At 29.3% G+C, this 26,380-nt stretch overlaps 1 protein-coding gene across 2 annotated transcripts in view; it reads right to left on the bottom strand.

The window, feature by feature from the left end:
* Window positions 1-26,380, bottom strand: part of LOC107449821 (cell adhesion molecule Dscam1) — a 356,610-nt gene that overhangs the window by 154,093 nt on the left and 176,137 nt on the right. For both annotated transcript variants that reach the window (XM_071177996.1, XM_071177997.1), the window contains exon 3: window positions 12,733-12,894. In XM_071177996.1, coding sequence (XP_071034097.1) covers window positions 12,733-12,894 — 162 coding nt within the window. The remainder of the gene's footprint in view (window positions 1-12,732; window positions 12,895-26,380) is intronic.

Genomic DNA, 26,380 nt, shown 5'->3' with positions numbered 1-26,380 from the left:
TATTTAAACAAACAAAACGCTTTCAAGATAAATAAGAGAAGGAAAAGGATATTTTATATAGTTTGCGAAACTTCGCTTTTCTAATTATTTTTCGATAACCCAAAATATATTTTGATATTATTTAGGGTGAGAAGAGTAATTTTTTTGACATAAGGCCTCTTTTTATTATTTTTCACAATTGGAAGGTTATTATTTTATTGAAATATTTATTTTTAAAATTCCTGTTCATAAGAGCAAAAATAATGAGTTCAAGGTTCTTTTTTTAACAGGGTTTACATATTTATTTCTCAGAAATAATTGGACATTTTTTTTTCCTTTTTCATCAGTTTTATATGAACATAAAAACTTTATAACATAAAAACTTGATGACCTCTTAAAAAAGAACACGAAAATGGTAATAAAAATTGACATGTTTCTATCGTTAAAAAATAAGCCCCTACTATCAAGACTCAGCAGAACGAGAAAAACAAAAATTACTTCAAAATACTTGAAGATTCAAATTAAAAGATGGAAATTTAAAGGTGAAATTCAAAACAGGAAAAACTACAATAGTCGAGAGTAACAGAGAACAAATTTAGCGAGTCTTGAGAATGGGAAACTATTTATCAGCGCTCGGAACAGATTTACTTTTAATATTCTCTTCGTTTCCTTTTTCTTTTTACTTTTTAAACAAATAACTTTATTTTCTGACAGATCTACTTTTAATACTCTCTTCATGCTTTTTTTATTCTTTTAAACAAATAATTTTATTTTCATCAGATCTAATTTGTGATCGTTAAAAGTATTGCATAAACAACCAAGTAGACATATTTTTCGAGAGAGATTGTTTCATTTCAGAAATAAAAACTAAGTTAATTTATGTGAATATCTTAGACCTCTGTATTAAAAAAATAACAATATGTTATAAGAATATTCTGTTCCCTTTGAAATATCTTAGCAATAAAATTACGGTATGAATCTAGGCAACAGAGAATTGCATTGTATCATCTTTGAATTCCAAAGCATAAGTGAGAAAAAAAATAATGTATAACCAACTCGAGAAAAAATAATAAATAAATAAACATCATCTATCTTAAAAGTAATAACCAACGAAAACCGAATAAATTATCTTGATTCGATATAAATGGAAACGACTCAGACTAACTTTCAGGATGAATAACAATATTAAAAACAAAATCAAGGTGCTTCATTACAATGGTGAAGAAGTTTCTGAGCTACGCCAACTAAGAAAATTGGCTAGAAACATTATTAAAAAAAAAAATAATAAAAGTTGGGGGGCGAAACACTCTTCTTTTCTGAAGAGATATGCATGTACACGCAAATGAGCTATAAGTCCTTCAAAAATAATCTTTTCTTTTTTACAAATCCAGGTGAGATTTGAGAAAGGAAACATATGTTTCTACTTTCATTTACACTCCAACAGAAAATAATGCTTCGTGTGAATCTTGCGAACGATAACGAGAAAACAATTTTCAACTCAACCCTATTTTTCTGAGTGAGAAACACACATACACAGAGTAGAGAGAGCAACTCGGAAATTAAAACTTTTTCATTTTTCTTCTTAGACAACTTTTAAGAAAAGTTAAATTTGCGTTTTGGAGGCATGTAAGATGATTTTGAAAAGAGGGCTAATTTGTTGAAGGTGCAAAATGCTTAAATTAGATTTAAGTTAATTTGTTGAACAATAATTGTACTTATGACTGACAGGAGCACTTTTTCTTTTATTTTGAAGGATAATTTGAAAAAAATTCTTCAGAAGTTAGAAATGAGCATATTTGACAGTTCATTTATAATTTGGTTACTCCTGCGTTACGTAAGTTAAGGAATATAGTTTTTGTCTGAAGGAGAATATTTATTGCTCTGACTTCTACATTTGATAACAAAATTAAAATTATATCAATTGTCAAAGATCCGTTGCAGTAGCTTATTACTTATGTTTATAAAAATATTATTCATTTAATTGCATGAGATTTGATGAACAGTGTAACAAAATTAAAATTTTGTTAGGCACCGAAGATTCGTAAAATTGATATCTATAAAAATGAAGAGTTAGTGGATGTGTATCTCGTTCACCGTTACAGTTTTTTTCTCTCCATCATCTTGAAATCTAGGCAGCAGATGAATGGAGAAGTTACAAAATTTGAAAAATGAATTTTTATCAGTTGTTAAACATTGTTTTAAATTAAGATAGTTTCGATTCTGATTTTCAATATTTTAAATGATAATAAATCAGTAGCGTTTGTTCACTAAGAGCTCTATTAAATAGAAAAAAAATATCACAATTTCATTAATATTTAATTATTTTTCATTCGCTTTGTCATATAGGCTGAATAATTCACGTTAAAGTGATGGGCAACGTTACCAACTTAACATTTCTAACACTATTTGAAACTCCGTATTTATTGTGCTAACACAGTTACGCTTTAGAAACCAGTTTCGATAAAGTTAAATAATTTAAAATCAACGGTAATTAAAATAAGAAACGATAAGTAATGTAATGAAAAGCAAAATTATTGGAAAAGGAAACATATAAGCTTGGCGGAACCGAAACTCAACTACTACACTGGTCCACTGGTAAACTACTCCACTGGTTAAATTTCAATCGATATAAAGTTTATAAATTTTGGAAAATCATGTACTAGATATAAAATTTATTTGTAAATATTAACTGTTTATTGCATTGTATTAAGCGACTTTGTTGTCTTTATTTTAAAGAAATGAATTTCCAAATGATCGTTGAGCTAAATCTTTAGACGTTGTAAAGTTTAAAAATATTAAAGAATTTATAAAAGCAGACGATTGTAAAGTCTAAAAATATTAAAGAAATAATGGGTTTGCAAAATCATAATTAAAATAAAGTAAACGCATAAAGAGATAAACTTAAAATAAAAGCAGACGATTAAATTAGAAGTCAATATTTAGAACGACAGAGTTGTTGATTCTTTTTAGATTAGTTTTATTGTGGAATTTGAGTTTCCTTATATCCCGTTACGGGTTTTCTAGTTGTTTATGATGTTTTCACTATCCCGTTACGGGTATTGCATATTTCTTAATGTTTGTGTTTGTTAATAAAAGTTTTTATTTAAAAGAAAAACTGAATAGTTCTTGATATAGCTTATGATACGTTACAGAACTCATGTGTCTCCTNAATATGTATTACAAGCATGGTAAAGATTATCATTAAAAAAAACAATTTAAACAAAGTGTTTTGATTTTTTTTAAAGAAATCATATTTGATCTGCATTATATCCAATTATTTTCTAATAAATACATTTTTAATTACTTATCTGACCTATGGAATTAAAAAAGAGCATTTGTGTTCTTATTCCGAAAAATATATGATAGAGTGGTTTTTTTATTACCTGATTTTTTAAAACTTGGAGTTGCAATAAATGAGATAATTTCGCTTAATATAACAAATTTGTTAAGTTTATCTATAGGATTGATTATGTTCCCACTATTTTGCTTTTATTTATAATATACTATGTGTCTATAAAATTATTTAGCATAATGGTTGTCGCATTGTGGGTTGCTAATCTTTTAAGAAACAGAAATAAAAGACTGTGGGGATCCCCAACGTGAAGACACGATATTTATAAGAACAGCACATTAACACTCATATCATCTGGAAGGAGAATTCGGTTTAATAATCAAGTAAGAACACAAAACAGATAAAGAAAAATTGAAAGAAGACCACTATTCGCTATTACTAAAGCTTATAAAATGACATCCAACGAAGCGCTACAGATCTTTCTTGCAGGTACTCTATCAATGAACTTACTTTTAAACACTTTTACAAGCAAAATTATCCAACAGCTTTTTCCGTGAAGATGACGACAATGAATTTATTCCGTCCTCCAAATGAGACACTCTCCACCCCGCTGCACTAAACCATTATAAAGTTTTAATATAACCAACCAAATGCTAAAAGAGTAGAAATCCTTATCGATGGACTAAAATACAACAATGAAGAAAGAATAGGCTCTGCATTTGCTATCTTCTAAGATGGACACAGAATTGATAAAGGTTATGCATCGGTGTTCAAGGTGGAACTATGTTTCATCCACCAGTCAATCGATTAGATAAGAGAACAAAATATGAAACAATCAGTCAATACCTTTTATGATTCCCTTTTTGGACTCCAAGTTCTTTCTGGCACTAACGAAGATGAAATACTGCTTAAAACATGTTCGCCTCCAACATGTTTCGAACGCTGTAATCTTTTGGTTTTAATGCATTTAAACTAAATCTATGTATATCACCCGAGGGGTGAGTTGGAGTGAAGCAAAAATATTGTACACAGCACAAATGTCCAAATGTCACAAGCAGCTATTGTGGTCTTAGAATCGAAATTATAAGCAAAACGATGAAAAAGTTAATTTTTTTATCCTGACCTTTCTTTTAAGTGATCAGAAAATTAGCTTAAATTTAGACAAACACAAGAACAAAGCAAAAATTCCAGTAAAACATAAAATTTTATTTCCAGACATATATATATATATATATATATATATATATATATATGTCTGGAAATAAAATTTTATGTTTTACTGGAATTTTTGCTTTGTTCTTGTGTTTGTCTAAATTTAAGCTAATTTTCTGATCACTTAAAAGAAAGGTCAGGATAAAAAAATTAACTTTTTCATCGTTTTGCTTATAATTTCGATTCTAAGACCACAATAGCTGCTTGTGACATTTGGACATTTGTGCTGTGTACAATATTTTTGCTTCACTCCAACTCACCCCTCGGGTGATATACATAGATTTAGTTTAAATGCATTAAAACCAAAAGATTACAGCGTTCGAAACATGTTGGAGGCGAACATGTTTTAAGCAGTATTTCATCTTCGTTAGTGCCAGAAAGAACTTGGAGTCCAAAAAGGGAATCATAAAAGGTATTGACTGATTGTTTCATATTTTGTTCTCTTATCTAATCGATTGACTGGTGGATGAAACATAGTTCCACCTTGAACACCGATGCATAACCTTTATCAATTCTGTGTCCATCTTAGAAGATAGCAAATGCAGAGCCTATTCTTTCTTCATTGTTGTATTTTAGTCCATCGATAAGGATTTCTACTCTTTTAGCATTTGGTTGGTTATATTAAAACTTTATAATGGTTTAGTGCAGCGGGGTGGAGAGTGTCTCATTTGGAGGACGGAATAAATTCATTGTCGTCATCTTCACGGAAAAAGCTGTTGGATAATTTTGCTTGTAAAAGTGTTTAAAAGTAAGTTCATTGATAGAGTACCTGCAAGAAAGATCTGTAGCGCTTCGTTGGATGTCATTTTATAAGCTTTAGTAATAGCGAATAGTGGTCTTCTTTCAATTTTTCTTTATCTGTTTTGTGTTCTTACTTGATTATTAAACCGAATTCTCCTTCCAGATGATATGAGTGTTAATGTGCTGTTCTTATAAATATCGTGTCTTCACGTTGGGGATCCCCACAGTCTTTTATTTCTGTTTCTTAAAAGATTAGCAACCCACAATGCGACAACCATTATGCTAAATAATTTTATAGACACATAGTATATTATAAATAAAAGCAAAATAGTGGGAACATAATCAATCCTATAGATAAACTTAACAAATTTGTTATATTAAGCGAAATTATCTCATTTATTGCAACTCCAAGTTTTAAAAAATCAGGTAATAAAAAAACCACTCTATCATATATTTTTCGGAATAAGAACACAAATGCTCTTTTTTAATTCCATAGGTCAGATAAGTAATTAAAAATGTATTTATTAGAAAATAATTGGATATAATGCAGATCAAATATGATTTCTTTAAAAAAAATCAAAACACTTTGTTTAAATTGTTTTTTTTAATGATAATCTTTACCATGCTTGTAATACATATTACATATTGAAGAAAGTGAAGCGAATATTATTTCCAACCTGTTTCAAGATTGTTTTAATGAACAAGCAAATGTTTCTTTTTAGCTCTTCACTTCCAAAAACTTTAATATTTAAATTCAGCGCTTCGATCTATTGAGGCTTCGAACATGCCTCAGGTTTGAAATAATTCGAAGTTATAGTTTTGGAAAGTCGTGATAAATGACGCCTTGACGCACTCTGATGGCGGTATGGAGGAGATTAATGAACTGTGTTGTTGTAATTGCTTTTAGACATGCGTCCACTCTCTGTGATTTGGTTTGATGCAGAAACACCATTTGTCAAAAATTTCGAAATTAAAATAAACAAAGATTGTGAGTTGCGTTGAGATTTAATTTCTCAGCACAGATCATTCTAATTAGAAATTTAAAGGGCTGCAAATAAAAAATATTTCTCATTAATGAAAATTTGTATGAGCCGTCTCCGCTGTTTTGGGTGTTCAAATTAACGTCACATTTCTTTTTCACTGAGCAAGAATTATAAGACTTAGAAACTAAAAAATTATGAAGGTGCGTTGAAAAATGTACAATGAATATATAATGAATATAACGATAGAATGGCTGAATCTGGAATTCGATAATTATATTGAGGATCGTTAACTGTTAAATGTGTTGTATGTGTATCGTGAAATACGCAGAAAGTAAAATTAACATTAAGAGGACCTCAAAATTTGGGCCACTCTCCTGACCGAACTGTTGTGACCATAATTCCCAGATTGCGGCTACCCTCAACATTTTGGGGGTCAGTAATTCAAATCCGTTGATGAAAAGGCATATTTATTGTGCGAAAGTACGATAATTTATCTAACATAATTCATAGATCTAATTTTGTAGCTTAAAATATTGTCTACACTAATTAATTAGCATATTTGAAGTCGCCCTCTCGAACCATACGGATTGAGTCCTGGAACGTCAAGATCCGATCATTAGATCAAAAGATTTTCAGGTGGGATTTTTTTTTGTTTTCCGCACTGTACATGTTGATATTTTTCTAAACTAGACAAACAGTTATTTTTTACAATGAAGCTTCATTTGTCGTTTAAGTTTTCTTAATCGGTTGCAATGGATTTATTTTTTGCTGATTTGAAGCGGGAGTCACGCATTTTTATTATAATTATTGTTGATTTATAAAACACATTGGAAAAAAACAGATTAAGAACAACATTATGCTCCGTATATATATATATATATATATATATATATTCTTCTGCGCTCTAATTACATGCAAAAATAAATTTTGGAATTTTTTATTTTAAAAAACGGTCTAATAGTTATTAAGAATATCTGTTAGATTAACGGAATTACATTTGTACTAAAATAAAAAATCTAAAAAATACAGTTTTCATTTTCTTAAAAATTTATATTCAAAAGTTCATAAATAAATTCATTTTGCAAATTAAAGACATTTTCATGATAAATAACTGTTTTTCTCTGATTTAAATAACTACAAATATGATCCAATTTGAAAAATTATTGTTTGGGAGTGAGGCGTGTTCGGAAGATTTCACCTTTAACGAATAGGAAAAAAACACTTCCACAGTGTAAAAAAGTACCAATATGCTTAATAAAAAATTCTGTATCAAAGGTTAGAGAATCGTAGAAATATTTTAAGTAATAATTGATATAAATTAATTAAAATGTGAAATGCAATGCGCGTGATCATCTTGGATAACTTTTGGAACGCATTTTNATATATATTTCGTTTTTTAGAAATTCGTTCCGCGAGTACAATCTGGAATCCATTCGAAGTCACTGGCTTCCCTGAGTTATTCTTCCTCCCTTTGTGTCGTATGTTTTGTTTCTTTTGTCAGGTAATAGCGATTTTGCTGGCTGCTACGTGATCAAAATATCCTCGGGGACAAAAGAGAGGACATTGCTTAACGTCCCATAGGTAAATTTGAAAGATGTTTCCCTCTCCCTTACTGCTTACGTAATCCAGACCTTAAGCGTATCTTGATCAAGACTTACGGTGGTTAATTCGAAAGAAAGACGGGAGTTTACATTTTACGATCAGTGAGACGCGGACAGAAAGTTTAAGTTGGATCTTAAAAGCAGGGGCTTTGACTTAAGACTTTTCCATTTATCCTTAAAATTTATTTTAAAGATTAGCACTTTTATTCATGGCAGATTGAACCATAATATAAAAAATCAATGTTTATATTTCCAATGCATATTTATCAATAAAATGCGGAAATATAGTTTGGTTTTGCGTCAAAAAATATCAGTCATAAATCCAACTGTTTACTTAATTAAAAATAGGCCGGATAGCTTGGTCGGTAGGGCACTGGGCCCATGCCAGAGAGCTCGTGGGTTCGAACCCCGCCGCCCAAAGACTCCCAGTGTAGTAAATGGTGACTGATGCGCTTTAAATCTGTCGAGTAGCAAAGTCCACCCTATTCCCATAACAAATCAATACTTCTGCTGGGGGTACTGGATTGGAGATCGATCGTTCTCTAAGCCAGATCAAAAATTACCATCTGTGGATGAATGAATGGATATATGAATGGGTCCTCCCTGTAAACGGGTGTGACGTGTTTGTGACTGAAGACGAATTCTTGGCCATAGATGGTGCCACTGAAGAACAAGAAACGCACGTTCTGCCTTAAATTTGTTTGGTTTCATCAAGCAGGCTTGCTTGTGTGGCAAATGGGAATTGGAAACAACAACAGCAACTTAATTAAAATAACTGATCATAATATTAATCTTTTGTGTAGTTCCTGAGATTAATAATTACGAAAATTTGGGAAAAAATATAAATAAAATATGTACAATTTCGCCTTATATAAGTAACATTTTGGTTTTAATTCGCTTCTGGAGGGAGCATTGCAAAATCACGAAACTATTTTTGACGTTATTGAAGCCTAATTAAATCATTGCGGTAGTCTAATTTCAGGTGACCGAAGCTTTTTACCATACAAGTCTCATGTCTGTCACTGCATCAAAGAAGTATACTTTTCTTACAGTATTGAACAGTACTTTTCACTTGAGTTGATGGGCTTTGAAAATATATGAGTTTTAAACTACAAATTTGTCTAGCGTTCTTTGTTATTTTTATTTTTCCAACAAAAAGAAATTCGAACTAACTTGAAAAATATGTATAAGCATAATAGAATCACAAAAGTAACTGGTATTGTAGTACAAGTACTTAATACCGAGGAAAAGATAATAAATTTTTTAAGGGTCTATAACAAATGTAGTTTCTTTTCCCACTCAAACTACTGATATGGATTCTTTTTAATGCAACTGACACAAAGTGCAATTAGAAAAATACAGCCTTTTCGCACCTTTCCTCTTCTTCTATCAATTACTGAATCTCTAAGGAGAGAAGATCTCTATATGTATTCGATTGGAGGAGAGAATTCTTTCCTAGACTAGCTTATTTAGCCAATTGCTTTGATCCTTTCTCATTTAGACAATCTTATTAGTCTACGGGTGTCTGATCACGCTTTATTTTCTTAACTCAGCAACTTTAGCTTTTACCATCAAATAACATCATAACAATCAATAAATGCATTATTGAAGAATTCAGCCATACATACAATTCTAAGTATCCTTTAATTTAGCGATTCCCTTTGATACAAAACATTAAGAGATAATTTGGCTTAGGCAGTGATAACATATAAATTATTTATTGAATAAAATATTTTCTAAAAATATAGAAATTGTTCTATTATTATTAATACAGAAATACGAGGGAAGCTATTTTATGGAATAATTACATAATTACAATACGTAATTGTTTTGCATTACTTAATCTACTTTTCAATTGAAAAGCACTTATTTTAATGAGTGATGTATTGCTGAAAAATATGGTTTTATTGTCTATGGATAGTGCATGATATACTAGAAAGTAAACGTGAAAGTAGAAAATGGTTTAAATTACTCTTTAATGCGAAGTGTAACTTAAGCCAGAAGAAAAAAAATTCAATAGTTAGCAGCTTATGAGAGTTGGAGATAGGATATAGAAATAAATGTGAAAAATAGAAAAGCAAAATAAAAGGCTAAAATAAATGTGCGTATTCTGCTCAAAAACTTTATAAGATTAAAAAACAGTATTATTTTTTTATATTTTTAGTGTTTCAATATTTAATTAAAGATGAATTCAAGCTATTGTATTATTCAATAAAGATGAATTCATGCTATTATAATTTATTGCTGATAGAATAATGACAACGCTCGCAAGATTCTCTTGCATGAGATTGTAAATGATTAATGAAGTAAAATGACCTTAAAATTTTTCTTTGAGATTATGTTTGAAAATTTTTATAATATGTTCAACTTGAAGATAGAATTTTATTGATTAAATTTAAGACCCGTTTAAAATTATGACAAAATTATCTTAACAAGGAAAGGATTTTAAACTTCCATTCAAAATACACACAATATTAAAATATGTGATCAATTAACTAAAGTAACTGATAGCCATGAAACTGCAAAGTAAATCTCAAAAGAGTGTTGCTAAAATTAGCGTTAGGAATTTATACTGAAATATGACTTAAGCAACGCCTGATGCCAGATGAGTATATGAAAGTTAATTTTGATTTGTTAAATATATTCAGGAAATTACCTTTTTTTCTCAATATATTGCATATATGTAATCGTGGCTAATATTTAGCTATGCATATAGAGCACTGATTAAAACTTATTCATTTAGACATATTGTAGTGTATCTACCAGTACAAAAATGTAATTCCAATTCATTAGTAACTCGTAACTCGATTCTATGATAGGGTACCTTTTCATAGCTGAAGGTTGACATTGTCGATAACAACTCTTTCCACATTGGTGACCCGGACTGGATGTGAACTCTCTTACCTTAACAGAAACTCCCACTTCGAAATGAACACGCCTAGCCTGACAGTACCACCCACTTCGATGGATGATCTACATTGAACAGTTGCCTTGCTACTTGTGACTGCAATATTGTTCACCTCCTCGCGCTTTTGCTACTCTGCCTCGATCACACACAACGTACAACATATTCACTCGACAGCGAATGGCAACACATGAGTGACTACGACCGTTAAATTAATACAGCTCTCACAATCAGCACTCAAAAGTACGGTGATCTTAATACATCTCTCCCGGCTTCTCACAAAACCGCAATGAATCAACTAGTGGTGTCCGTTCATCGAATTCCATCACAACTATAATTCTGGTGGGAGAGTACTGTAGTGTATCTACCACTACAAAAATGTAATTCCAATTCATTAGTAACTCGTAACTCGATTCTATGATGGGGTACCTTTTCATAGATGAAGGTTGACATGGCCGATAACTACTCACCCCCCACAATATGTTATTTTATATGATGTAGTTCCTCTTTTTTATGATTAGTTTAAATAAGTTGATGAAATACATTTCGAAAGCCAAAAATGTGAAATCATTTTATGGGAAGTGTTTAAAGCATAGAAATAAATGCTTAAATGTATAACTGTTTAAAATTACGACGAATGACACGTTATGTTCATAAGCAATCTATTATTTATCTGATTATCTAGATTGTTTTGTCTCATGAACTTGTCAAATTTGTTACCACCAGCAATAAAATGATTTGAAACGCATCAAATACTAAATAAATAAAAGTGCTATCCATTAAAAAGCTTTTAAAGGAAATGAATGAAATTTAAGAGAATTTTCAGGGTAAGACAAATGAAGTCATACCAAAAGCACTTTTGAGGAAATGAACACCATAACCATTTACCAGCTTAACCTAAATTGATCTAATAGTACATTAGAAGGACCTCTTTAGAAACAATTCAGAAGACAAAGAAACTCTTGGATCATATATTTTTTTTATATTTTATAACCGTCGTTGAACGATTGACCCAATTTTACGGGTTTACGACTACTAATGTTCAACTCCGTTGCCTCGTAATTTTGAACCCTATCCAGAAGACAAGGGAATTCCTGGAGCGAGTATTGGGAGAAATTTGCCTTCGTGGAGGACTTTTTGATGGAGCTAACCCGCATTTGCGTTACATGGAGAGGGAGACCACGAGAACCTCCCATGGTTAGCCTGAGGGCAATGGGACTCTAATCCATGATCCGTCTAAGACTGAGGATATTTCACATCAGCACTTTGGTCGGAGCAAGCCGGATGCGGAATTCGTATCGACTAGGATTCGAACCCGGTTCGCCGCACTAGAAGGAGTACGCTCTATCCCCTGAGCCATCGCTGCTCTTGGATCTTATATTGAAAGAAATTTGCCTTCGCTGAGGATCTTTTACTGGAACTAGCCCACATTTGAGTTACATGGAATCGAAAACCTCCAAAGTCTGACTACAAAAGACTCTAACCCATGATCCCTCTTCCACTGGGAAAATTTCACATCAGCAATGGGGTCGGTGCTGGCTAGGCGCGGAATTCGTATCGACACGCCTTTCCTGGGTTGTGAGCCCTGGTCACTTTATTGGGAGACGAACTCTTTATCCCCTGAGCTCCCATGGCGTGCATAAAAAATAATAATAAATAAATAAACAGTATATCATTTTTTTTCTCATTTTGACCCCATTTTCGTAATATTTAGCGTAGATCTTGAGCATACGCAGTGTAGAAGGTCTTTGTATATGAAAATGGACAGCGCCTTATATTATTTCAATAAGGAATAATTTTTTTGCTTTATTTATGGGGTGTGGACCCAAAGCTTACTTATGTAAACCAATAAACTGAAATTTTTATATGTCTTTTGTAATATTTATCACTGTCATTTTAACACCAACCAATGAAAATGTTATTTTTTTATTGAATATCTATTGAGTCAAATTACATGTTTTCTGTTGGATGATTCACAGATAAGTATTTAAGTAGCACTGATTAAATATTATTACTTACTTCTGGTATCGGCCATTTTGAGAACGTAATCGTCATTCCTTATCCATGAATCCACCGTGACATACTCTTTGACAAAAGTGGGCAAATGACATCTCAGAACTGCTGTGTTTCCTCTCACCACAAAATCATCATACACTTGAGGATTGAATCGCTGTTTAATCACTGAAACAAAATATTTATAAGAAAATCAGTCAAAATAAATGAAGTCACGCAATTTATATTCGCTGAAAAAAAGATACTAACTACCCTCAGAATTCGATGAATAATCTGAGGAAAGATGTACTTGACGATACATATTAGGAATGACATACATACAAAACCAGAAAAACCGCAGTTACGGAGAAAGGGAAATCAAGAAAATTTACCTCTCTCGCCGGATACTGTGGTTTTCTTTTTTTCTTCTCTCATTTACTCATTTTATGTTTCACTCTCGGCTACTCGGCTATCATTCTCGTCTTTTCTAGTTTTATTTTTCATTTTTCGGGGACAACGGGTTATTTTTCATTTATTTTTCATTTTTCGGGGGTTTCAAATCACGTTTTTTTTTCATCATTTACATCTAGCGAGTCTTGATATTGGACACCTATTTTTGAGCACTCGAAAAGTGTCGACTTTTATTACCATCTTCACATTTTTTAAAGCGAATGAAATTTCTTTTCATATTCTAAAGGTTGCTTTTTTTTAAACCTGAAACTATTTTTTTATAAAAACAATTTTATTTTAGAAAGAAAAGCAGCATTTCAAAGTTTCCTTCATTTATTTTTAAATATAGGTATGTTTCTTGAAGGAAATTTTTTAAATGTGGGTAAGTGTTTTTTTAAATATCTCACTCACAATATGCAGAGCTTAGTTAAAAATAAACTTTTACGAAATGATAGGAGAGTGGGAAATGCATATAACTCTTTTCTTTTTATAAAGATTCATTTAAAATTAAACTTATTTAAAGAATTATGTTAAAGATGGCATTATTTTCACAAGATAAGTTAAAATGTAAAATAATTTTTTCAAAAAATGAGTTCAATGTAAAAATAGTTTTTAAAAATATTATATATATAAATTATAAAAATACAAATATTCCATAAGCTAAAAACGTTTAATGAGAATTGAAAATTCACTTAAAATTATATGTTTTATTTTTAAAAAAACTACATATCAAAACAATTAAAATATTCCGGATGTTTGAAAATTAACTATTAGGGAATAAGCAAAAATCGTATGAAGAGAGAAGATTTGAGACTCACACATCAAACTGGAGAGCTCTTTAATTTTTTTTCAGCTTAAAATTTTGTTTTCAAAATCATTTTATTTATTTTTTTAATGCAGCCATTGCTTTTGAAAAAAAATAGAGGCATTGAAAAAGAGAGGCAAATTCTCAAAAATAAAACGATTTTTCAAATAATTACCATTGTGTTCGAAATTTTTTAATCTGCGCTAAAATGTAGTGTCTGTTTGACGTACACATTATGCGTCATTTATTGTAGTAATTGAATGTCAAAAAAACATAATTGAACTAATTAAAAAAATAGTTTGGTATAATAGCAATGTTTTTTTTAACAAAAGTTAAGAAGAATTGAATAAAAAACAATAAATGTAAGAAAAAAATAAATAAGAATTGATAAATAGCAAAAAACAATGATTAATGATACATATCATAGTAACAAATAAGACAAATAAAAATTGATAATTCCAAGAAGTATTTTTAGACCCAGAAATGTAATCAGGAAGCATGATAATGGAGATATGCGAGATAGCGTTAATAATAAAGTGAATAGTAAGGTTGCTTGAATAATTAGGTGCCATATAATGAGATATTTGAGTGATATTATATTTCTACGATATTCTTCTATTCTTTAGAATGTTTACAACTGTGTAATTATTGTTTGAGAGAAAAAATATTCATGTTATTTCAACAATTCTATAATAAAAGTATTTTATTTTAATAAGTTGGAATTGATAAGTTTGATTAACTTGAACCATATAAAAAAAACAATGACATCTGTATTAGTTTATTGTCCAATGTGTTTTATGTTTCTCCCAGAAAATTATGAAAATAAATAATTATGCTAATAATAACAATTGCGCTTAATTTTTTTTTACTTTCTTATTTTTTTTCTTCTTTTAGCTTACTTTCTTATTTTTTTTAAATTTTTTTCACTATCTTATTTTTTTCTTTAATAAGCTGTATATACATCGGATCAAGCAAGGAAATTTAAGGAAGGTATGAAGGTAAAAATTAAATTACTCTTTATTTAGACATTATGGTGAAGATAACGAACATCAAAATCACACTGAATACGATGTGCATGTGCACTTAAGGATTTTTAAAAGGGAAAGATCACAGATAATCCCGACCACGTGTCTATCAAGGGATGATATAACAATTATGATAGGTTAGAATACTTTAAGAGAAGCTTCTCACGGGATTTCATATTTCCCTACGGGAAAAAAAATATAACGATAATTATTACATTCTTTAAATTAAAATTTTAGTTGAAACGCCGGATATGAGTTTCCATCAGTAAAAGCGGGTTTCGTTTTGAATAATGAATTAAAAAAAGGAGACGTTTAGGCAAAGAAATAACATAAAAAGATTTGTTAAAGTTTTTTATGTTATAAATATATATATATATTTACTCTTTTTTTATGTGCTGATTGAATGTGCCTGATTATAATAATATGTATACAGTAGTATTTGTCTACTTCGGAGAAAAAAGGTTCAAAAAGTGTCAAATTGATTTAAATTTAAACGGCTTTCATGAAATAAATTAAAACATCTAATAGGCACACAGTTGGTATAAAATGAATTTTAACCATTTTTTGAAAACCACAGTTCAAAATAAAATTGGAAACTAAATAAAATTGTTTCGATACTATTATTACTACACCGAGGGCAAGTTAAAATAAAATTTGTAACTTAATAAAAATCTTACTATACTGCACACTTATTATACGTGAATTTGTAAAAAAATTTTTTGAAAGTTTTGATAAAAAAAAAAACCTGCTATCAGTTATAACAGATAAAAAATAAATGCCAGAAAATACATAGAAACATTAAAGAGAACAAAGAATAAAAAAGATGTTAAATAAAAAAAAGTAGATAAATAAAGTTAATAAAGACGTGATGAGAGTGAAAAATCTAACTTGTAATACACTTTCAGGATCTTTACTAAACGAGCTTTTCTCTTTTAAGTTGAAACTTCCTTTGAAAACTAACAAAGACTTGTAACAAATTGTACGTTTTTATATTCAGACCCCATTCATTTACACCAATTTAGGTTTCTTTTTTTTATTTCACTTTTATTGGAAACTTCTTGCGAAGAGATCTAAATTAAATGCTAGTTCTGAGCGCGGATCAACACAAATGCATTTGGGAATAGTTAGAATTCCATCATTAAATTTCGTTTCAAAAGTATTTTATATATTTATCAAAGAAAAATAAATATATTTTACAGAAGAGGATTTGAAATGTAATAAAATTTCCACATAAAAATAACCTAAGTTTCGGGAAAAAAATAATTAGAATTATTTCTATGTAGCCATATACCTCCGAACTGTTTTTTATAGAATTATATAATAAAATGTTTATGCCTCTTGGAATCGGGTCGAACCAAGTAATACTGCTCCCTAATATTTAACAATATTGTAGTAATGGTCTTTAATGTTAAGCGCAATTTGTCAACGATATTGTAAGAATATCTAGATGCCGAGGTAGGAAATATTATTTGATTCAGAGTGTTATTAAATCTTATAAAGTCACGGATTTAATCGTGGTGACACCTTGATTGTAACTCTACTTTTGTTCTTAGTGTGATATTTACTCCTTAATGGACCTGTTAAACTCTTTGTTTGTTTTTCGTTGTTCTTATGCGCGATAAATTATATTTAAATCATTTCAAGTTAAGTCAGGTGAATTCATTGTTAACCGAGTTGACAAATTAATTTGAAAAAAGTAAATAAAAGGTGGTTTTGGGATGCGCAAAACCTGTATTTGTGCCGTTTTTCCCCAATAATAATAATAATTGTATAAAAAAACGTTTAAATACATTAGGCAGAGCTCCGTACTCAGTAATTAAAAAATAAGCAAAACAAAACAAATAAACAAACTAATCGAATTGAAAATAACAAAATAATGTTCTTAGAGTTCATAAGAGAATCGAAATGTAATCAAAGGATAGAGAGCAAAAGGAAGTTTGAAAAAAGGCAAATGAGTTTAGTTACATTTGAAAGTGACAGTAAAATTTAAAAATACCGAAAATGCTCAAAAACCATCATACTAGTTAAAAATAGATTAAGTCTTCACTCTACACTTTTTAAAAGTGAATAACAATAATTATTTTCATATACAGGATTAATGAAGGAATACATAAAAAATACAGAAAGAATTCGGCTACAATTTTTGATGGGGAAAAAAGCATTTTCTGTCATTTTGCATATCTGTAAAATCGCGTGCATATTGTTATAAATTCCCTGATGCCCAACTTAAATTTAAACAATGAAACATTTATAATTCAAAATCATCAAAAAATCAAATAAAAACTGAAATATAAGAAACAAAATTTCTGAAGCTTTAAATTGAAATAATGAACACTGAATCACCAAACAGTAATTTACCTACAAGCGAGTTCTGGAATGGGATAGCCAATCAGGTTGGACACACACGTGTGACGTGACTTGCAGGTTCCCAATTGAATCTGATCCGAAAACTGATTTAACGTGATAGTCAACAAATGACTTAAGACTTTAACGTTAACACACCATGCACAATCACGTGATTAGACTCAACCATGTAATTAATTGTAAGTGCCTAATTACCTCTCTAAAGAGGTGGTTCGTCTGACAGCTTCGCATATCTGAATGTGAGTTATTGACCAGTTTGCGAAACAGTCAGCATGAGACGCCATGCTTCTGCGGTAGCTGCCACCCGAATCTGTTTCTCTTTGATTTTGACGTGCAGTCGAGCTGGGTGTTACAATGGCAAAATATAATAAAAAAGTGTTGTAATGTTAAGTTTAATAAGAAAAAAAAATGATATTTGCAATTAAAATACACTTCTATATATTTATTCAGTGAAGCTTAGGTGTTATTATAATGCTCTTTAAATTAAATATGCAGATATTTAACTTTAATAAAATTTAAATGACAGAATTTGTAGTTTGTCCAATGGTTAACAGATGAGTACAATGTAAGTTATCTCTCTTTTGTGATTTTGGGTTTAAAGAACGAATTTAATTTTTCTTCATCTTTTGTATTTTTTTTCCAAATAAGATCGGAAACTATAAAAAAAATGATAAAATAATGTAATATACATTTGTTTTATTAAAATTACCCTTTGAAAACATTCATAATTTTATGCAATGTTCTTAATTAAAACTTTGAACATACTTAAATCAGAATAACAAATAAAGATAAATATTTAGTGTAAATAAATCATGAAATAGGACGCAATATTATCTCGAAATAGTACTCTTTTCCCACATTAAACAGGATCAAATAATTTTAATAAAATCAAGCAAATTATCACTTGATATCAAATACAAAAGTCTGCATAATTACTTATGTTTAGTAATTATTTATTTACTGAAAATGCTGATTTAATTTATAATGTAATAATACTTGAGAACAAATATCATAAATAAATTGTTTATGAATGTAGTTTTTCTTTCTATAAATTGAGTAAATAACTTTTGTTTCATTATTTATAAATGAAAATGAAATATTTTTTTGTTTGTTTTGTTTTTGAAAATACTGGTGATTATACATTTTTGTTTTAATGTTTTAAAATCAATTTAAGCCTTATTGCATTATTCAACGAAATCTATAGCATAATATTTGGTATAATTTTTTTTTAAAGTTCAAGTTACTTTATTTAAATTACTAATCTTAATTTGAAAGGAAACCAATATTTTTCATTTAAATTTTTGATTAAAAAAATCATTAAATATGTATAACTTGCTTAGGGACTCATTTAAATATGCTTATTTTAAATTGTGATAGTTTTTTCTAAAGAAATGTGTATATACATAGATGAAGAAAACCTATTTGTTCATATGTTACAAAATATTATATTTTCCTTTTTCTTCGCAATCTCATTTTCAGAATTTCCGCTAATGCCCAAGTTCAGAGCGGAGGTATTAAGATGCAGGTGCGATTGGCAAGAAATAAAACAAGTGAGGTTGTCTATTTTTAACCTCTTGTAAGTGTGAAATAAAACACCTTTGGTTGGGAAATAATGACTTAAATAAAATATCAGAGGTTGATAAACGTCAAACAGGTGTAATATAATACACATTAAATTAAAATATAAATTTAAAGATAAAAAAAAGTGAGATTGTCTAATTACAACCTCTTTTAACTGGAAATAAAATGCATTTGATTGTAAAATATCAACTTAAAGTGTAAAATAAAAAAGCGAGATCGTCTAATTTCAATATCTTGTAAGTGTAAAATAAAACACCCAACTCAACCTTATAAATTACTTTATGAAAATAATCTCATCTATACATCAAAAACACCTTATTCATTTTTACGGTGTGGCACTAGCGAACCTTTTTAATTCAATTTAACCTTTTCCTATACAACTGACTGCTTAGTTTTATAATGATTTAAATTCGAGTTATTTCATTTTCATCTCTTGCCCTAATTTGCTGAATTTATTATTTTTTTTTTTGAATTTACAGATAAATCCGTAAAAATATAAATTAAAAAATCTCATCGAACGAGTAATGAATAAGAATAAAATAGCAGTACAACTAAATAAGTGGGAGTGTATTCAATAAAAAAAAGAAAGAAAAAACTTACATTTTGCGAAAATTTTTAGAAAGTTGAGTATAAAATTTTGCGAAGAATGCAAGTAATTCGAATCAATATGAATTTGGTCTTAAATTGATACTGAAAACTTGCAGAATAAAAAAAGGGATATTAAGTAAGCAACGAAAGTTGCTAACCTTGAGTGAAAAGAGAGAATGGCTTCCCCTTAATTTTGCATAAGGTTCTGTTAATGCAAATAAATAACGTCACCTTCATGTTACTTTCTCTGAATTATTTTGGTCACTAATATTAGAAACATTTCGACTTTTCATACCGTCTGTTGCTTGTTTTAATGAAGCTCTGTAACAGCGATTACTTTGGTTCATTTAATTTCAATTAATTCAAATAATTTCATTGATTTTAATGATACGTATCAATTAATTTCATTATAAAAACATTTAGACATTTCTAAATTTCAATCGAAGAAATCGCAAATTTACCATTTTTAAATATCATAATACATTTTTTAAAATATTTCAAAGTGTCTCCCTTATGGTTGGTTTATTTTATTGATTAATAGGGGTCTAGGCCCCTTGTTCGCTGCAGCACATGAACCCCAATGATTGCTTCGCAATAATTGTAGTTTTTTGACAGAAAACAGTTTTTCTACTAAAGTTAAAATTATTCTCTTAACTTATATGTATCAAAAGAAATTCTGTTTGCTTATGCTTGTGAATCCAAATATTATTATCTATTAGTATTTTAAATATATAGACCAGATCTATTGGTGAACAGAAGTAATTTTTCTAAGTAATTATTTTTTTTAAAATAACATTTTTATGGTTACAACATTAAATAACATTATATTGTTAAAACATATTGGATGAGCTCATAACAGTAATTTTATATTTTTGCTTACAAAACAGGCGGATATATTAAATACCATTTTGGCTTGAATCTTATTATGAAGCTGATCGTTAAATTCTAAATCATTTAACAGATCTCTTTAACTGTAATTCATATCAGTATATTAATAATTTTTGCACAAAAATGATAATTGTAAAACGGTTAATAAGATTAGACCACCTTTCTAAATAACTTTATCTTAAAGAGTAGCGCAGAATTATATTATAATAATATTAAAAAACAAAGACAATTCTCTTAGATTTAAACTCTCGAAATAAAAGCGTCATAATAGCAGTGCTAGAAAATGACTTTAAATTAGGGATGCAAAAATATTTATAGAGAAACAATACCTATATGAATTTTATTAAATTTCATGCTGATGACAACCAAAACAACATGGAAATGAATGAGGAATAACTGGATCCAACCACTTAATTTTTCGGCCAATAAAAATGCTCCGACAAAAATTTAAAACTGTGACACCATCATTAGATTTCTTATATATAGTAAGTTATTATTATTTTTTGTAACTGTTTACATATTTTCAAATTTATTCTTTTGAACAATTGCTTAATTTACCTAATATTTCAGTTGTTATATCTTATTCTGAACATATAATGTTTATAGCAAGCTTTTCTACGAGTAAACATAAAGTACAACTGTCGTTTTACAATAATTCATTAAACTCTAATGTAAATGCTCTAAAATTTTCCAAGGCCTACAACTGAAAATTGTAATATGTAACCTGAATGACGGTATTTGGAATGTTTTAAGCGCATTTTCATAAAAATGCTTATTTGTATCATCGATCAAACAGCATTAGTAATTTTTGCCCAATCCATTACGAACACACTTAGAAGGAAATAGTTATTGTTTGGAAGAAGGGACCACGTTTTATTCCATCTTCCAACATCACGTCGAAGATAATAACAATTAAGATTATTCCAAAACTTCCGAAGCATTAAACTCCCTCCCCTCTAATGACAGGATGCAATCAACTGTTGCTTGAAAAGTTCTAAACCACAAAGTAACTCTCGTTTCGTGACCACTGACCGGAATGCCTAAATTCCACTTTATGTATTCGTGCATTTGCGAGTAGAAATTCTTTCTGATTCTTCAGGTAAGTAAGAAACTGCTTAAAACTTTTCTTCTTCGACGTTCTCGAGAGTAGAAAATGGATCACGTGGCACATGCATAAGGAAGGGGTAATAGTTTGGAAAATGTTTCGCTGGGGGTAATTATCCCTTCAAACACTTATTGAATATGAATTGAAATTTTGGAATGTTACTTTCTTCTCAGGCTGTACTGGTAAAAAACAGAAGTTCCAAGAACGATAATGGAGCTCGAATAGATTCAATCAATCATGCATCGAATTCATGTGGGATTTTTTAATTGTATGAAGTTGAAATTGCACAGGTTGTTGGTAGTTTGTACAATTTCAGGAAGACGTAGTGTGTTGTCAAGGAAAGATATTGGGTGCACGATCCAAAGACATAGGGGATCCACATTGGGGTAATGAAAATATCGTACGTCAAAAATATCCTACGCAAAAGCTGAATTACTTTTTTTTTAGAATCATAATCCGTTTCATAGACAGTAGTTGTGAAAAGTGAGGAAGTAAATTTTATAAAGGAAATGCACTTGCTAGGCCTGACAAAAGAATTTTCCTGCATATATTACCCAATGAGGATATAAAATAAGAAAAATAAGATTGTGGAAATAAAATTAGTAAGTTTATGTGTATATGTCTTTCGAAATATGTTGTTTTTCTAATTTACGTTTTTCAGATTCTAAATATCTAACTGTAGAATAAAGTAAGAGGATTTTAAATCCTCACTTGAAAAGTCAAAATGTTAGTAAGAAAAAAGTGATTTTATATTTTCTAACCTTTCTCGCCAAAACACTCATTTCGGAAACACGCTGAAAAAAATTAAAGAATTACATATTTTGTTCTGTTTAACATGCGTTGTATTAAATACATTAATGTTAAAAAGTGAAAAAAAATTGTCATTTGACATAGCGGCGGCTAATGGGTAAAGAAAAATAAGAAAGTTACAATTTTGTATTATTTATTACTGGGAGTTAGCTTCCAAAAAAAAGATAATAATAATGTATTAAAGTAACTTTTGCGTAGTACCTTGAATAAAATGAATATGTGTTTCTTTCAAGACTGAAAGTTTTGAGTGAATGATTTTTCTTTCTGAATCGACTCATCGAATAGAGCTGAAAGCGCAGTGAAATAGAAAATCGTTTGTGCAACACTATAAAACAAATGAGGCGAACATTTACCAAAAACAGTTGAATGCATTATAAAGATTGCACACACACAAAAAAAGAACAGAAGCTGCTGCAAGAGGTACTTCTGAATTTTAAGAGAGTTAAGTGGCGTCCTCCTTTCTCCAGTAGCGGTTAAAAGTGTTTTTCCACAGTTTATATTGCGCAATTATGGCCGGAGAAACTTTTCATGAATAATGATGGAGTATTAGTGGCTGAAGCGAACTCTCCTCGGTGTTGATCAAAAATTAATGCAGAGAAGGTGCTTTCGGGATCATTAGCCAAGAGAATAGGCAGAGCACCCCTTATTGAGTTATAATTTGAAATGGCCGGGGACCTTTTAGCTTATCGCTCACATGGCCTAATCCAGAGGAAGTGCAACAAGGGTTGAATTGCTTTCTCCGCTCTAAGAGTACATAAAGCATTCTAACAAAGTTTTTCAGTTCAAACGATTCAGAATAAACTTGAGTTTACAGCGATTTTTATTATTCGTAATGAGTGCGGGTAATTAAAATATTATGTCCCGTATTTTGTAGATGTATCTTTTATTTGCTTTTTAAACTATCTGTATTCTTAAGACATTCACTTAGTCAAGATTAAAAAAAAAATCTAAAGCTCTCTGATTATAATCTATGTAATGGTGTCTAGCTATTGCGGTTTTACAAAGTTATTTAACTCTTTTAGATAAATACAGAATCTACATCTTTAAGGTGCTTTACTGATCATATCTTACTTTTTCTCTTTATTTTGTCATTTATTTATTTCTTTAAAAATTATTGAAGTTTGCATCATTTGTTGTCTTTTGAATCAATCGATTTGGCTACTTGATTCCATATTAAAGCAGATTTTCATCTTAAGTTTTACGTATCAACGAAACCACTAAATTTCTTATGTAATTCAGGTAAGTATAGTGTACATTAAATGAACGAAATTTTTACAGCATAAAAACACCAAATAAATTGTTGTACAAAAAAAATTGCAAAAACTTATATTTTCTAAGTGGTCACTTAAAATACGTGTAATACATTTCTAAATGTATTGTTTCTACTTAATAAATGAATATTTCAATAATGTTTCAATTTAAAAAAAGCTGTAATGATAGTTTTAATAACATTTATTAAATTATCATGCAAGAAAAAAGATCAATTGTATATTTAAGAATGCACTCGGAACAAAAAACAAACAAAAAAAGTTCGATATGTATTTATAAAATAAAACTTATTGCTCTCATTACTTTTTTCTTATTGAAGACTATGGTTCTCGTGTACAAAGATGGAATACTAAAAGCTCAGTGGATACACTTAAACAATATTGTTCTATTTAAGTGTTCTTATTTAAATTAAAAACCGGAAAAAAAAAACAAAATAGTCCTCTATTTTGCTTTGTAAAAAATTCTTTATTTCCGGCATTTTTCTACATTTTGATCTTTGAGCAATAAACTGAAGAGTTGGAGCTATCCACTTTATTAAAATAATTGTTTCAAGATTACATTTTGTAAGAAACTGAACACTGAAAATTATAAGTTAATTTCTCCAGAATGGGACACTTTGTTTATTGAGGCGATCTTAAAAACTTATTCATGTTCTTAAGGGGAAACAACACAGTAGAGACTTGTTAAAAAGAAGGAGTTTTTAAAAATTTTTGGAATGATTGCGATATTTTTTTATTGCATGGAATTTAATCTTCATCTTCCCATTTCAAATACAAAAATTTAAAAAAAATAGCACTAATATAATACAATGTTCATGTTATTTTTTTAAATTGTCCATACTTTGCTGTACTTATAAGTTGAGGAGAATTATTCACATTTGATTCTTTTTTTTTAGTTTTATAAACTACATAAATGAAATTTTCGTTGCAAGATTTTAAAATAATTAAATTTTTTTTAATATAAATTGGCGGTGATTTGAAAAACAAATAATGCAAAATAATTTCAGAAAGTAAAATACATTTTCTTTGTTTACTCAAAACCAGTTTAGCCATTTAAAAAATTCCTAAGTGCAACGAGAACTATATTTTTTGTGTGCATTATGACAAAATTTGAAGCAAATCTGTTAAAAATTATACCAGTTAGAGATAAGTAAGTGAGTAAGATAAACATAGTTTCAAGTAAATTGCATTTAGCGTTTTGTGTTCAGAAATCCATGTAAATATATAAAATTTTGCAACTAACTATAATGCATCAATTCCAGGCCTATAATATCTTTTTTTCTTAATCACTTTCAGCTGTCTCAAATGCTAGGCTAGCCCTTTTTTTGTACACCTACCCTCATGTGACGCGAAATATGGCAGCACTGTCAAAGTGGTAGTAATCTCATCAAAAAGATAAACTTTTAAAAAATGCAGTATTTTTTTTTGCTTTTTCTTTTGAAAATTTTACTGTATTATTCCTTTTTAATGAACAATATAATAAAATAAGTAAGTTTCATTTTCAGCTTATTTTATTAGTTGAATTTGGAACAGTTGGAAGTTTTTAAAAATCACATAATATGCAGATATTTTTTCTGTGTTTATTTCTTTTGATTGACTGTTTAGATGATTAAGCTTGAACTATAAGGAAAAAAAAAACGATATATTTTAATAACGCAACTAAATTTCAACTTCCAATAGTTAGTTTTCTTCTCAATTTTCTGCTTGTTTTTTTCTTAAAAGAATAGGAATGTAAGTCATAACAAATAAATTCCCTCTCATTTAAATTAGATTACACCTGCATAAAGTACGAAAGCTGATTAAAACTGGTATTAAGAAAATAAATGTAAAATTATCCGTGTCCCATAAAGTAGTTAATTTAATCGAAAATTAAAAATGCCACAGTGCAGATACAGACAAATCACATATCCAAATATCGACTGATGGTACCTAGGCAGAATCTTTATTGTCACGTAAACAAGGTTTAGGTGTGATTTTAAGTGCACGCAGTGAGTTAAAAAAAAAAATTGATACTCAAACCTTTTTAAATGTTGTGAATATGTGTTACACAAGGAAATATTCGGAAGAGAATCACGTTCGTATAATATGAGATGTAAGTCGTGATAATAAGATTGAAATTAGATTATATTCCCGACTTTGAGTCCTCTAAAAGCAAAATCTCATTTTCCAGAAGGAAAAAAAGACGTGTGAGACGAATAATAAAATGCAATTTCAAATATTTTTTACTTTCTCAGAAATGTGAAACACGTATTTGTAGAAATTCAAAATACTTCTCAAATGAAACCGCTTTTATGAAGAAAGGGAACAGAATATTTTTAAATATTTAAAATTTGACCATTTGCAGTTCGCTTAAAACGTGTGTTGTGTAATGTTTTTGGAAGGAGAATACAAATTATCACATAAACGTTTATTTTAAAATAATATTTAATATTTGCCGTACGATACTCAAAATTTAGGCTTAAAAATAAAATTGATTAAAACATTATATATAGTGCATATTTAAGAGTTGATATTAGTTATCACTTGCTTCTACATATACAAGTAAAAAAATAAAACGACAAAGAGAAATATTATATATATATATATATATATAAATACTATTTTTTTGAATGAACATGTAATGATTTTTTATTCTAATATTATCGGTGATGTTCTCACATTTTGTTGGAGAGGGGAGAAGCACAAAAATTATTTTCTTCTTCGCTTGATTGAGTAATTGCTGAGAAACGATCGCCGACGAATTCGCACGACTTCTCGAATGTGTGTGTTTCGTTTGGGGATTAGATTGTTG

This window comes from Parasteatoda tepidariorum, chromosome 1, assembly GCF_043381705.1.
Source record: "Parasteatoda tepidariorum isolate YZ-2023 chromosome 1, CAS_Ptep_4.0, whole genome shotgun sequence".
In the NCBI taxonomy this organism is placed as follows: Eukaryota; Metazoa; Arthropoda; class Arachnida; order Araneae; family Theridiidae; genus Parasteatoda; species Parasteatoda tepidariorum.
This window is presented reverse-complemented; position numbering and strand designations above follow the sequence as displayed.